At 44.1% G+C, this 14,614-nt stretch overlaps 1 protein-coding gene across 1 annotated transcript in view; it reads left to right on the top strand.

The window, feature by feature from the left end:
- The window catches only part of LOC143806873 (mucin-5B-like), a 201,423-nt gene that overhangs the window by 51,123 nt on the left and 135,686 nt on the right, over positions 1-14,614 (top strand). Inside the window, exons 13-14 of the mRNA XM_077287852.1 lie at positions 11,696-11,860; positions 11,999-12,093. Of these exons, the coding sequence (XP_077143967.1) occupies positions 11,696-11,860; positions 11,999-12,093 (260 nt within the window). The remainder of the gene's footprint in view (positions 1-11,695; positions 11,861-11,998; positions 12,094-14,614) is intronic.

The raw sequence follows: 14,614 nt of genomic DNA on the forward strand, positions 1-14,614 counted from the left end.
CCTCCTGTCCCAAAGCGCTGCAACTCTTTTGTGCTGTCGGCGAACTGACACAAGCCTAACGCCTGTGCCCCACTCAGTACAGACTTTTCGCAAATGGGCGGTCAGGAGATCTGTCCCTAAAGGGGGTTCATTGCAATCAGTCTCTTAGTCAATAGCATGTGTAGTGAGCGATGTGTAGTCTTTATCAGGTAGGTCATCTATTCGGTCAGGCCGCAACATCATTCTGGCTTGGATGTCATCTTCTGGTAGGGGAGCTTTCTTGCGATGCGATGAGTGGATCCAAGTGGGTCTTCCCTCCAGTTTCACAGAGTTTGGTGTCATCAGCAGCACTTGAACAGGACCATCAAATCTGGGATCGAGTGGTGTTCTCCTTACAAACTTTTTCACCAACACCCAGTCTCCTGGCTTCGAGGAGTGCGTACTGGACACTGAATCTGGATCTGGGAATGAAGAAAAAAACTCGAGAATGGATGTTAGCAAGTTTCTTGGTGATTTCAATTTACATAAGCAGACAAAGTATCATATTGCATAATCAGCTGCTAAGGGACAGGATACCCCTAACCTGGGACTAGACACAAACAAAATTTCATATGGTAACAGCTTTTCTGGGCCTCTGGGAGTGTGCCTAACACTGAGTAGTGTGATTGGGAGAGTGTAGGCCTAAGTCTGACCCTACTGCTGACTAGATCTCTCATGTGAGGTTTGCTGTGAATGTGGGTCCCTGGTCACTCTCTATCACTTCTGGGACCCCATAGCTGCATATCTCGTCTCTGAGAGTAGCTTCTTTGCAGTAGTCTTTGCTGACTGGTTCTTCACTGGGAAAGCTTCTGGCTGCCATCCTGAGAACATGTCCACGGCCACAAGGGCATATTTGAAACCTCCACTTGGCGGCATCTGGATGTGGTCTATCTGGATCCTCTGGAAGGGGTACAGTGGTCTGGCAAGACGATGTGTGGGAACTTTCTTCATTCTTCCAGGGTTGCATTTGCCACAGGTCAGACAGCTGTTTATGAACTTGGCTGTTAGGGTGGAGATTTCTGGAGCGAACCAGTAAGCACCAATCGGAACATTCATCTGTGTCTTTAATCTGTGTGTGGGCCCATGTGCCCACTGGACCACCATAGGGTACATGCTTCGGGGTAAACCGGGTTTGTAGTCCATTTAGTATACCCTTCCTTCTTCATGTGTTGCTCACTTCTGCATCCAGCATTCCTTCTTGTCCTTTGGGGCTTGCTCTTGCAGCTTTTTTGAGCAGATCCCAGGATGTCATCTTGTCAGGTTTCCTGTCTTCAGCCGTCCTGTAGCAGCCGTCGGGCTCTACGACCTCTTCCACTTGTCCATATTGTCTTCCCTTGATTGTTTCTTTGGCTGCCATATCCGCCATGTTGTTGCCTCGTGCCCCTACTGTGTTCAGTTTTCCATGCGCATTGACTTTTAGTATTGTCACCACTTTTGGAAGTTGAAGTGTGTTCAGCAGGTCCTTAATGGCTCCATGATGCTTCACGGTTGTTCCGCTTGCTGTGATGAAGTCCCTTGCAGCCCAGATGGGTCCGAAGTCGTGTGTTATGCCATGTGAGTACCTTGAATCGGTATACATTTTCTCAGTCTTGTCTACTGCCATCTGGTAGGCCTTCATCAGCGCTATCAGTTCTGCTTCCTGGGCTGACAGACTGGGCGGCAGACTTCTGGACCACAGGATCTCTTGATTGCTGGTCACTGCACATCCCGTGTGGAATCTTCCTTCATCATCTGCAAATCTGGAGCCATCCACAAAGAGGATCAACTCTGGGCTGGTCAGTGGCTCTTCTGCCACCTTGGGTAGTCCTGCTGTTTCCTGTTGCATGATGCTGAAGCAATCATGGTCATCCATCCGGAGCAAATTCAGATCCCATGCAGACTTTTTATCTGAGGGTCCATATCTCTATCCCCCCTTGGGAGTGGGAGTAGAGTGGACGGGTTGAGGACTGTGCATCTGGAGATGGTGACATTGTTGGGCAGGAGTAGAGAGCACTGGAGGCGAAGATGCCTGGTGGTGGAGAGATGTTTTAGCTGGGTTTGGTTGAGGATTGCTGAGATGTCATGCAGAGCCAGGATTTCCAATGGTTTTTCCACTGATGTCAGTAGTCCTGTCCAGGAGGGCGTGTGCTGCAACTGCTGCTTTCATGCGGGAGGAAGAGGCTTCCCTTGCAACTGGATCCAGGCAAGCTGAAAAGTAGTCCGAAAGTCTCTGCTTTCCCCCCTGAAGCTGTGTCAGGACTCCAGTAGCAAGGCCTTCTTTTCTCATCAAGTAGAGACGGAATGGCTTCTCGTAGTCAGATGGGCCTAGTGCTGGCGCTGAGACTACTGTGCCTTTTAACTTCTTGAATGAGCTGAAGGCTGCATCAGTCAGGAGGAACGGGGCCGAGGAAGGCCTGTAGAACCATCTTCTCCACTGTGGTCTTCCGGTCATCTGTCAGGCGTTTCGCCTGGTGAGCAATACAGTGTCTCTGGAACGTAACTTGCTTCAGACACCACTGGACTTTGTTCTTTGAGATCTTGCAGTGCTGCTCCGCCAGGTAGAGTAGGAGATACAAGGAATGGGCTTTACACGTGTCAAAGTCAATTGCACAAAGGAGTAGATCGTCCATGTATTGTAGCAGGGTTACTTCTGCATGTTCTGCGACCCAGTTGGTGAGAACTGTGGACATTGCTTTGGTGAACTGTGAAGGGCTGTTCTGGGCCCACTGTGGCATCACTGTCCATGTGTGGTGTCCCCCCTGGTGCATTAAGGCAAACAGGAACTGGTCTTCCAGATGAAGGGGAACACTGGAGAAAACATTAGCCAGGTTGTTCACTGTGAACACTTTTGCTGTGGCAGGCACATTTGAGAGCAGAGTGTGCGGATTCGGCATATTTGCAGTTTCAAACACCGTGGCGTCATTCACAGCTCTCAGGTCATATACCATTCTGAACTTGGCTGGCTCTCCTTTTACAGTCTTTTTCTTGACGGGGAAAAGCGGGGTATTGCAAGGCGATGTACGAGGAACAATGATTCCTATTTCCAGGTAGACCTTCAGTTGGTCAGAGGCAGCTTGACTCTAGGCCTTACCTGGGCCTTATGAGGGTACGGGGTACATGGCTTGAGTGACACCCGTACTGGGGCAACTTGAGGTTTTCTCACGTGCTGGGGTCCCTTAGACCATAGACTTTCTGGTACTACATCCAGTACCTCCTTGAGTAGGCCTCATCGGTTGCTTAATGTTCTTGTAGGGCCGCCTGCATGACTCTTCTTGGGTCAGGGATGAAGAAAGTGTCACTGTCCCATCTTCGTGGAACACTGTGGTTGCCTTCAGCTTCTGCAGTAGGTTTGCTCCCAGCAGGTTGAGTGGCAGGTCCTTGACACCACAAACTGGGACAGGATAGCGCGTCCTGGCTGAGTGCACACGCTCAGTGGCTTTGTAAGCTGAGAATGTCTGACTTGACCATCAATGCCCATGCGAGGCACAGAGGATTCTTTTAGGCAGGTGGGATCAGCGAGTTCCACAGGTGTCATCACACTTCTGGCTGCAACGCGTTGGATCTGACACCGCCATCCATTTTAAGGGTAATTTGAGGTAGTGGTCTTGCAGATGAAGTTTTACATGTCAGGAGCATAGTGTCTTGCGGGCCTGGCTTGCTTGCCTCTGTCCTATGGACGGGGTACTTCACTGCTTTCTGCACTTCCTCCTTGACCTGTTTCTCTGGACCAACTCTTGGATTGCATGGGTCCAGTCTCTTCGGGGGCGTGGGTGCCCTGCACTGGTTCTGGAAATGGCCAAACTTGCCACAGATGTAACACTTGACACTTCTTCTGTCTTCGTAGGGTGGTTGCGCTTCCAGGTCAGTGGTCACCATGAGAGGGGCTGTCTTCTGCACCCCTGGTTGGGACTCAATCCCTTTGGCTACTGCGGACAACATGATGGGTACCGCAGCGGCAGCGGGGTCCGGCCTGCTGATTGAAGCTGCGGTGGGAAGACAGGGCCTGCAGGTGCATTCGTGGCGAGGCCCGGGGGTGCCATGAGACCGGTGGCTGCATCCAACCCAAGGTCTTGGAGCATTACAGGGGCTGTGGCTGCATCTGCCATCACTTCTTCCCCCTGCTCCAACATAGCTTCTCCCCTTTGCTAACCTTATTGAGGTCGGTGTCTCCTCTCTGGAGTCTGCAGCGGTTCTTCCGGTGTGTTGATCGGCACTTTGCAGCATCTTCACCTCTGGCTTCCCTTCTGGTGTTCTCAGCAGCACGGCACCCTTTTCCTTCTTTGAGCTCTTTTGTGGTGCTATAATGGTGGCAATTTTGGTGACAATCGGCAATAAACAGTCTCCTAGGCGCACATAAAACATTTTTCTGGGTCAGTCCATGCACAAAGACCTGTGCCAACATTTGCCTGTGTATCTGGTCTTGAATGATGAAGCCCAAGTCTAGGAATACTTGCATTACTCTGCCATGAAACTTCTTTACAGACTGTCTTATCTTGGCTCTTGGTTTTGGCTTGTCCTGCCAATCTGCCTTTGGCCCACTCTCTGAGCTGTTATATTAGCTGTGGCCCTGACTCCCAAGCATGTACATCTAATTCTGCTGGAAGTTTGAATTGTTCCTTCATGATTGGCCAGAGTGCATCACTGCTTCTATTTTCATTCATGGCCCAGAGATCATTCCAGGTGGCTGCATATGTTTATTGCTTCTGCTACTTTCTTCGGTAAAATGGCATGGGATGCATCCCTGGGTCTGGAGGATTGTCACCTGACTTGGGGTGGAGTGCACATAGTGTAATGGTGGTGCCTCTATCTGCCCCTGCATTCTTGGTGCCTGTGGGTTTCTTTTCTAGTACTGGACAGCATGTATGATGTTTCCTCTTCATCTTCATCAGAGGAATAGTTGTGATAGCTTGTACTGGGGTCGTACACTGACTGATATTGGACTTAGAAGTTGCTGTGAGGATATCTCCCCCCTTGCTGAAGCTGTGATGGATTAGGCTTATAGTTCTATGTTGGTGTGAATGTAGGCAGCTCTGACCGGTGCTGAAGTTGTACATTATCAATACATGGTGATATCAAAGTTCATGTAAAACCTTAAGGGTTACAATATTGTTGACTGTGAAATGAGGTAACGGAGGATCTGTCAGTGAGCTCGTTCTGATATCATTCCTCCCCCCTCTGCACCCAGGGCTGAGCTGCCTGCTGTCTGATATGTCTGGGGGCTGCCCACTGCATTGTGTGTAGGGGGATTTTCACTTTCTTTCCCCGATATCACAAATGGCAATGTCTGGTTTGTGCCAGGGGCATAGAGGGAAACCTTGTGCTGTAAGCACCATATTGTTTGAATTGGGCGTTGGCCCAGCCGGCAACAAGGAGGAAAAAAGAGGAAGAAGAAGAGGGAGGGGTTGAGGAGTGAGACAAAGGAAGAGAGAGAGATAGAAAGGTGTGGTAAAGAGAAACGGGGAGAATCAGGGTGTGCAGAAGGAGGTGGAGAGAGGAGGAGGGATGGGTGTGGAGAAGGAAAAGAAGGAGGAGATCAGGTGTGGGGGAGTGGAGAAGGAGGAGTGTAGATGGGTGAGGAGAAGAAGGAGGAGAGATGGATGTGGAGAAGGAGGAGAGAGCGAGGGTGAGGAGAAGAGGGAGGAGAAGATGGAAGGTGTGAAGGAGAGAGATAGAGAGGGGGAGAGAGAAGAGAAAAGTGTGGAGGAAGAGGAGAGGAAAAGAGAGCGAGGGAGAAGAATGCGGAGAGAAAAGACTGACAGAGAAAAAGGAGGATAGAGGAGAACAACAAGAATAATAGAGAGGAGCAATTATGCCTTCTCCCTGTAGGGAGAGACGGGGCGCGCCACATACTGTGCAAAAATAACTACCTACTGCGCAGATTCTCCCGTCTCATACCCACAAAAATCACTTCCTGGTTTGCTCACATAACTTTCTGTACCACTTAAATGATGTAAGCTCTGCTGCTACTTCATACCATGTATTAGCATTCAGCAATCTAACATCAGCTAACTTCCCCTATTTTCCCTTCTACGTCATGCCACTCCACAGCTTGAAATCTGCCATTCTAATGAATTTCACGTACTTTATACCTTCCAAAAATCTTCACATACTTAACACCTTCGTGTTCTGCCACTATCTAGGAGCTGTTTTCTCATTAGGAAATAAAAAGACTCTCCTGTTGCTTGGCCACTTTATTCCCCATGGCAAAAGCAAAAAATGAAAAACACAAAAAAATGAAAAAAACGGTAGAAAAAAAAACTTCTAAAAAATGAGTATATAAAACTCTTAAGAAAAACCCAAAACGATAAGAAAAACCGTCAAAAACTTAGTTCACAACCAAAAACTCAAAATTTTGATACAAAAGGAAAGGAAAAAAAAACTTGTTCCCCCCAAAAAAGTAAAAAAGGTAAAGAGATTGAAGATTGAGGAAAACATAATTAAAAAACTTTAAAATGCCGCAAAAAGAAAAAGACCCTTTAAGAGAGTAAAAAAAAATTAAAAATTAAAACGGCTTTTCTCTTCTCCTTTTTTCTTTTAGAATCTCTGCGCTCAAATACAGTCAGAGACACACTTCCTCTTTTCGTTCCGTATGCTATTGCAATCATATCAAATGTCACTAAAATCACGTATCTGAAAACACGTATGTCACATCAAAAATGATGGATACAATTTAAATTTCACTTCTTCACAAAAAGCTACACATAGCCAGCATTGCAGCTGAAAACAGTCAGTAAAAAAACCCGATGTGACAGTGTGATTTACAATGCATAGATCTCTGCTCGGAAAAGGGGAAGTAGAAAGGAAAGGAAAAAAAAACAAACTTTCCTTTACAGTTGTATTCTTAAAGCAGCAATACATTAATAGAACCAAACAGAAACAGATACAGATAGACAATCCGGGAGATTCCCTTTTAAATTCTGTGACACGTGCAGGTTGCGCTGGGAACAGACTACTGCCAATCGCACTGGACGCACCTGCGCCCGTCCGCCTGAGTGCCTGAGTGAGAAGCACAACAAGCAGGAAATCTACCACCCCGGTCCGGACGTCCTAACTGGATCGCCGGCACTACGGGAATCTGCAGTAGCCCTCTAAGTTATCACTACCCGTGCCTGGAACATGGGACTGCCTGCCCCGGAACTACCTGTCCTTCCTATGCACGGGAATCCTGCAATAACTTATCGAGCGATTTGACCTCCTGCGGTCTGTTACCCAGCCACCAAAAACAAGTCACTTTTCCTTCCTTCTCCCGGATCTTACACAAACATAGAACATATACACGGCACACAGCAGACACCTCCCAGGGCTTCGATTCGTGGCTACGGATTTTTTGCACTACCTGGGAATTGGTGACCACACACCTGACCGGCAAGAGGCATAGACAAGGACTGGGCACAGGGGACTTTCAGGTAAGATGATAACATTTTCTTACCTTACTTATGGAGCTGCGCAGTCTCCTGCCCCTGTGCCAAGGCCACGGCTACAACCTCCTTCTTTCCGGTCAGTAGTGGGTCCACGTGTGCGTTTCATCCATGCCTCACTGTTGGGGGCCATTAATGTTATGGAAATATTTGGGTTGGATAAATTTATCCCTCTGTGTGTGCTGCGGCCGCTCCCAATTAGACTGAGTATTTTGAGCGCTCATTAAGAATGGACTGTACACAACTGTGACAGAACAACATTCCATCAATACTGGTACTTTATTGTACATACATAGTTTTATATTTTCACATAGAAAGGAGTGGTTAGGGGTTGTCAGGGGTGGTTAGTTAATTACCATATTGTCTAGCTCCTCTGTCATTGGTTATCTAAACATATATGGAATATTGTGATTAATGCTCATATGACTGCAGATTAAGGAACTAAAATGTACCTCTGTATGTAGGACAAAGATGAGACATTTGATCAGCAGTTAATACATCTGACACTGTTCTGCTTTTGAGAGATGGAAAACCCCACACAATCTGTCTGGCTCATATCAGTTCATTGTCAGCCATTTTAATCCATTGATTATAATGTATATATTGGCTGTGAGCATATGAGTATATATGATTATAGAGGGGTATACATGCAAGTGAGATCTACATGATATATATATTTCTATCACAGTTGCTGTGGGTGTCCCACCATTTGGTCTCTTGTGGTATTTTCCTTGTTTTTAATTTTATAATCTTTCAATAAAGACATAAATATTTTTATCAATACTTGGCCTTTTGTGAAGGTTCTCTGTTTGGTTTTCATTGGTTGTTCCCTTCATGGCATTATATGGGATATAATTAGGTGTATTTATTTTTACTCCTTTGCTTCTGGCAAGCTTATCGATTAGGAGTGCATAATGAAAATCATGTCACATCATCAGTTGCCTCAATCATAACAGATGATGTAGCCTCTGACAGCAACACCATAAGTTTGAGTCAGTATTCTGCTCAGTCCACCTCCTCCATCTTCATAACAATTTTGTACTTAATTTCCATTATGACAATTACGCATGTTTCTCTTCTGCTTCAAAGTCTCCTAAAACACATCTAAAGTTCATAGCTTATCTATTACTAAGAATCCAAATTATGTAAAGGCAATGTGTGTCATTAGAAAATGGAAATTGCCGGTTTACGTAAATTTTTATCTTAATCATGTTTTATGATTTTTTTGGTGTTTTTTCCATGTCACTTTCTTTATTTTAAGAAAAAAAACATGAAATCTTGCAGATTCTCATAGTAGGCTGACACTTCCTGTTCTCCCAATCACTTTTCTCTATCCTATTGTAAGGTAGGATCAAAATGAAAGATAACTAGAAGTTATATAGATAATATAGGATCACATGTTACACAATAGTCATTGGTGACAGCATAACCTCTCTCACCTCCCTGCACACTGACCACTGAAACGATCATACAGCATACCTAAAAATTATTTCAAGAGTCAGTGGGGCCGATTCATCAAGACTGGTGTAAGTGCACACCCATGCCATGCCATGCCAGTCTTACTGCAGTACAAGACGCTGAATGCATTAAGAGGCGCACACCGCTTAATGAATTTGGCACATCTTTTGAGTGGTGAGCGCTGAGCCAGAAATGTTACTGCCATACAAATGTCTGCAATACATACATGCCATGCAAAACTCTCCCCAGCTCCGCCCATTTTTTGGCAGAGCTGATTCAAGCTGGCGTGAAAACATGAAAATTTGCAAAATATATGCTCAACTCTATGTTGGACAAATATTTTAAAATTTTTCAAAGCTGTTATGTCTCTTTTCTGGAGTAAGACTATGTGCACACGTTGCGGATTGTATGCATTTTTGCCATGTTTTTATGCAGTGAAAACGCTGCGAAAATGCATACACAACACAACCCATTGAATTCAATGGGATTCCGCAATGCTGTGCTGCGTATTTTTCTGCGGCGGAATCGCATTTCAGAAAAATACGCAGCATGCTCTTTCTTTGTGCGGAATCTCTGCGATTCCGCACACATAGGAATGCGTTGATCCGCTTACTTTCCGCATGGGGCTATGCCCACCATGCACAAAGTAAGCAGATCATGTGCGGATGGTACCCGGATGTGGAGGAGAGGAGACTCTCCTCCAGGGACTGGGCACCATATCCTGTGTAAAAAAAAAAACAATTAAAATAAAAAATAGTTATATACTTACCTTCTGGCGGCCCCCGGATCCTGCCCAGGCCTTAGCTATGCTCCCGCCAGCTCCCATTCCGAGTGATGCCTTGCAACAATAACCTGTGATGACGTAGTGGTCTCGCGTAATGCTACGTCATCTGGATTTATTGTCGCAAGGCATCACTGGGAACTGGAGCTGGCGGGAGCATCGTAAAAATTGGGAAGACAGCGGAGGCCGCCTAAGGTAAGAATATCATGATTTTTTATTTTTTTTATTATTTTTAACATTATATCTTTTTACTATTGATGCTGCATAGGCAGCATCAACAGTAAAAAGTTGGTCACACTTGTGTTTGACAAGTGTGACCAACCTGTCAATCAGTTTTCCAAGCGATGCTAAAGATCGCTTAGAAAACACTAGCATTCTGCAAGTGATTTACGCTTGCAAAATGCTAGTGTTCAGCGGGAAAATGCATGCCAATTCCACATGCGTATTTCCCGCAGCAGAGAGTTGCAGATTTGCCGGCGAAATTTCAATTCCGGACATATGCACATAGCATTAAAGTTGTGATGAATTGGTCCCAAAGAGTCATCTCCAGATGATTGTCACGTATGGTCCATATAGCTCTAAAACATATCTCTAAATACTTGTAACTGTATCTCAGGCAAGATGGCTGCCCCCATAACCATGTACAAAATAAAATAAAAAATATGCATTCAAAAAGTAAACTTGGGGTTATTCAATTAGGAAAAATGAACGCTTAGGGTCGATCTTATTGCAATACACAATATATGAGGAGACAATACAGAGATCTTTCTAAGGATCTTTTTACACTTAGGCCTGTGATGGGGACAAGGGGGCATTCTCTACATCTATAGGAAAGAAAGTTTAATCATAATCATAGACACAGATTCTTTACTGTAAGAGCAGTGAGACTATGGAACTCTCTGTCTCCTGATGTTGTGATGGTTTATTCACTACAAAAGTACAAAGGGGGCCTGGATGCTCTCTTGAAAAATATAATATCACAGGTTGTGGGCACTAGATTCTGTGATCGGACGTTGATCCAGGGAGCTAGTCTGATGTGGAGTCAGGAAGGAATTTTCCCTTACTATGGAGCTAATAGTGTCGGCCTCATCGTGTTTTTGCCTTTTTCTGGATCAGTAGGCTAGATCATAGGTTGAACTCGATGGACTTATGTCCACATTCAACCTTAAAAACAAAGAAATTATAAGTAAAATTAGATAAAAAAGAACATGTTTCATTCATAGAATGGTAGAATTGGAAGGGACCTCCTGGGTCATCTGGTTCAACCCCCCAGGATTCACTAAATCTGTCCAGCCTCCATTTGAAAACTTCCATGGAAGGAGAACTCACCACCTCTTGCGGCAGCCTGTTCCATTCATTGATCATGATCACCCTAACTGTCAAAAAGTTTTTTCTAATATCTAATCTGTGTCTCCTCCCATTCAGATTCATCCCATTGCTTCTAGTCTTACCTTGTGCAAAAGAAAATAAAGATGATCCTTCTACAATGTGACAGTCCTTGAGATATTTGTAGACAGCTATTAAGTTTCCTCTTAGTCTTCGTCTTTGCAAGCTAAACATTCCCAAATCCTGTAACCGTTCCTCGTAGGACATGGTTTGCAGACCAGTCACCATTCTGGTCGCTCTTCTCTGAACTTGCTCCAGTTTGTTGATGTCTTTTTAAAAATGGGGTGCCCAAAACTGGACACAGTATTCCAGATGAGGTCTGACCAAAGAGTAGTAGAGGGCAATAATGACTTCACGTGATCTAGACTGTATGCTTATGTTAATACATCCCAGAATTGCATTTGCCTTTTTTGCTGCTGCATCACACTGTTGACTCATTGTTTAGTTTATGATCTATTAGTATACCCAAGTCTTTTGTTTTGTTTAGTAAATAAACTATTATTATTATTTACGCGATCCATTTGCTTTTAATAGGAGAAATTATGGGGCTGAACCTTGGCTTCTCGTGGTTGATGCAGCTTCAAATGCAACACGTACAAATCTATAAGTCAGGTCCTGTGTACGTTAAACAGGAATCTTACTCTCTGATCAACAGGTCTCTGTGGAGATTTCAACAACATCCGGACTGATGATTTCCGAGCTGCCAATGGTGTTCTGGAAGGAACAGCTTCTGCTTTTGCCAACTCATGGAAGAGTTTTGGAAACTGTGCAGATGTTAAAGACAGTTATGAGAATCCATGCTCGCTCAGCATGGAGAATGGTATGTAGACCAGGAATTTACCATTAGCGGATCTCATTCTTTAATTTGCATGTTACTGCTTGCTCCTCAGTATTATGTATTTTACAAATATTTGAAAATTCATAACAAATAGATAAAATGTAATTTTGATTCCTGCAGAGAGGTTTGCCCAGCACTGGTGTTCTCTGCTCTTGGACAGCAATGGACCATTTGCACCTTGTCATACGACTGTGAATCCAACAATATATCAAACTGTAGGTGAAGAATATTTTTGCTTTGCGTTTACTATGTATTTAAATGTTGTTAGCTCCTTCTTGCCATATGATTTTGCTTTTGTTGATTTCTGTCTACGGTTTAAACATTTTTAATCATTGCATTTGGCATTAACCCTTTAACGTCTGCTGATACGCCTTTTAATTGTGGTCATTAAGAGTACTTATTCCTCAGCACCGCTTTTTAACGGCACTGAGGAATCAGAGAATAAGGGCAGCGTTTCCTGCGGGTGTCAGCTGTATGTGACAGCTGACACCCTGCAGTATCGGACCGGACTGTTTTTTTGACCAATTGGGGCCCCTTAAATACCGCTGTCAATCGTGACAGCTGTATTTAAGTTGTTACAAGGGGGTCGCAAGACCCCCTTAGTAACCATCAGACCCCCGCAATGAGAATCACAGGTCCTGATGGTTACTGTGGTACGTGGAGGTCATGTGATGACCCCAGAGTATGGTAGCCCATGAGATCCAGCAATAAACTGGGTTTCACAGGCTGAGTCAGTGAGTGTCAGTGACGTCACGACTTGTGATTGGTCGCGTGGCGGTCACATGAGCGGCACGCGACCAATCAGAAGCCGTGACATCATGGAAGGCCCTAAACGCGCTCATTTTAAGCAACGGAAGCTGCCGGTTAACAGCGGTAAGGTGCAGGGGCCTCCGGACAGGTGAGTATATCAATATTTTTTATTTTAATTCTTTATTTTACACATTCATATGGATCCCAGGGCCTGAAGGAGACTTTCCTCTCCTTCAGACCCTGGGAACCATCAGGATACCTTCCGATACTTGGTGTCCCATTGACTTGTATTGGTATCGGGTATTGGTATCGGCGATATCCGATACTTTTCGGGTATCGGCCGATACTATCCGATACCGATACTTTCAAGTATCGGACGGTATCGCTCAACACTACTGATAAAACAAAAAAATGTGCACATAATTGGTATTGCTGCATCCGTAACGACATACTCTGTAAAACTCACATGCTATTTATTCTGTTTAGCAAATGCCATAAAAAAATTTAAAAAAACAATAAAAATTTTGCTTTTTCATCATAGTTACTCAAAAAAAAGTGAATAAACAGCGATCAAAATGTCATATGCAAAAAAAATGGTATAAATGAAAACGCCAAACCATCCCACAAAAAACAAGCCCTAATATGTCTCATTCAACAAAAAAAAAAGTAACAGCTCTCAGAATAGGACAATGCAAAAACAAATTCATTTTGCTAAAATATTGTTTTTAGTGTGCAGAAATAGCAAATCATAAAAAAAAACTATATAAATCCGGTATCGCTGTAATAGTGCCGACCCGACAAACAAATTGGTCTTATCACTTTTACTGCACGGTGAACAATGCAAAAAAAAGAAAAGAAAAGAAATAACAGAATTACTGGTTTTTGTTCATTCTGTGTCTGAAAAATGTGAATAAAAAGCAATTAAAAATTATTATGTACCCCAAACTGGTAACAAAAAAAATCTGCAATTCGTCCCTCAAAAAATAACCCCTCATACAGCTCTGGTTGCCAAAAAAAAAAAAGATACAGCTCTGAGAATATGGAGACAAAAAACACTTTTTACAGAAAAGCATTTTTATTATGTGACAGCAGCAAAACCTAAAAAAATGTAAATCTGATATTGCTGTAATCGCACAAACCAGAATAATAAATCCGCCTCATCACTTATAGTTCACCGCACGGTGAACAGCGCAAAAATAAAAATAACTGTTCTTGTACTGCTGTCTATTTGCTCATTCTACCTCCCAAGAATCGGAATAAGGATCGGCTCACATTTATCATGTACACTCCGCTGAACTCTTATGACGGGGGTTTCCGTGTAAATTTGCCAAAACTGCAATTCAGACAAAACCCCGATGGAACCACAAACTTATGTGGCAGATGGAGTCATTTTAGATGTCTTTTTAGTGCACAAGTGTGAGCGGCAACAGATCTTTGCACGCATAAAAAGATGGAGACCGCCGAAGCGGACACCAAACGGAGTACGAAGTGTCTCCATCTGCCTCATGGTGGCTTCTTCCAGGGCTTCATCTAAATCGCAGTTTTATGGGTTTTACACGGAAACCCCCACTTAAGTGCTCAGTGTAGAACACAAGAATGTGATCCAGCCTTATATTGGAAGAGATCAAAAAATATTATATACCTCAAATACCAATAAAAACCCTAATTTATCCCGCACAATACCAGCTCCGACTCAGGTTCATCATCTGTCACTGGAACTATAGGGGGTTCCCACATTACTGGTAGAAAAAAGACTCTGGAAAAGTGACATGGCTCCTGCCCCCTCAAATAAAATCCAGTGAATTATGCTCTCTCAAATCCAAATGTCCCCCTTCTGAGCCCCACTGTGCCTAAGCCACACTAAGAGGCCATATATTTGGCATTATTTTAATGGAGAGAAGGCACTTAATTTACGAGTGCATATCGCTATAAGCACAAGTTGGGCACAATGTATGGGGGCACTACAATATATGGGGGCTCTACACT

Source organism: Ranitomeya variabilis, chromosome 2 (assembly GCF_051348905.1).
Source record: "Ranitomeya variabilis isolate aRanVar5 chromosome 2, aRanVar5.hap1, whole genome shotgun sequence".
NCBI lineage: Eukaryota > Metazoa > Chordata > Amphibia > Anura > Dendrobatidae > Ranitomeya > Ranitomeya variabilis.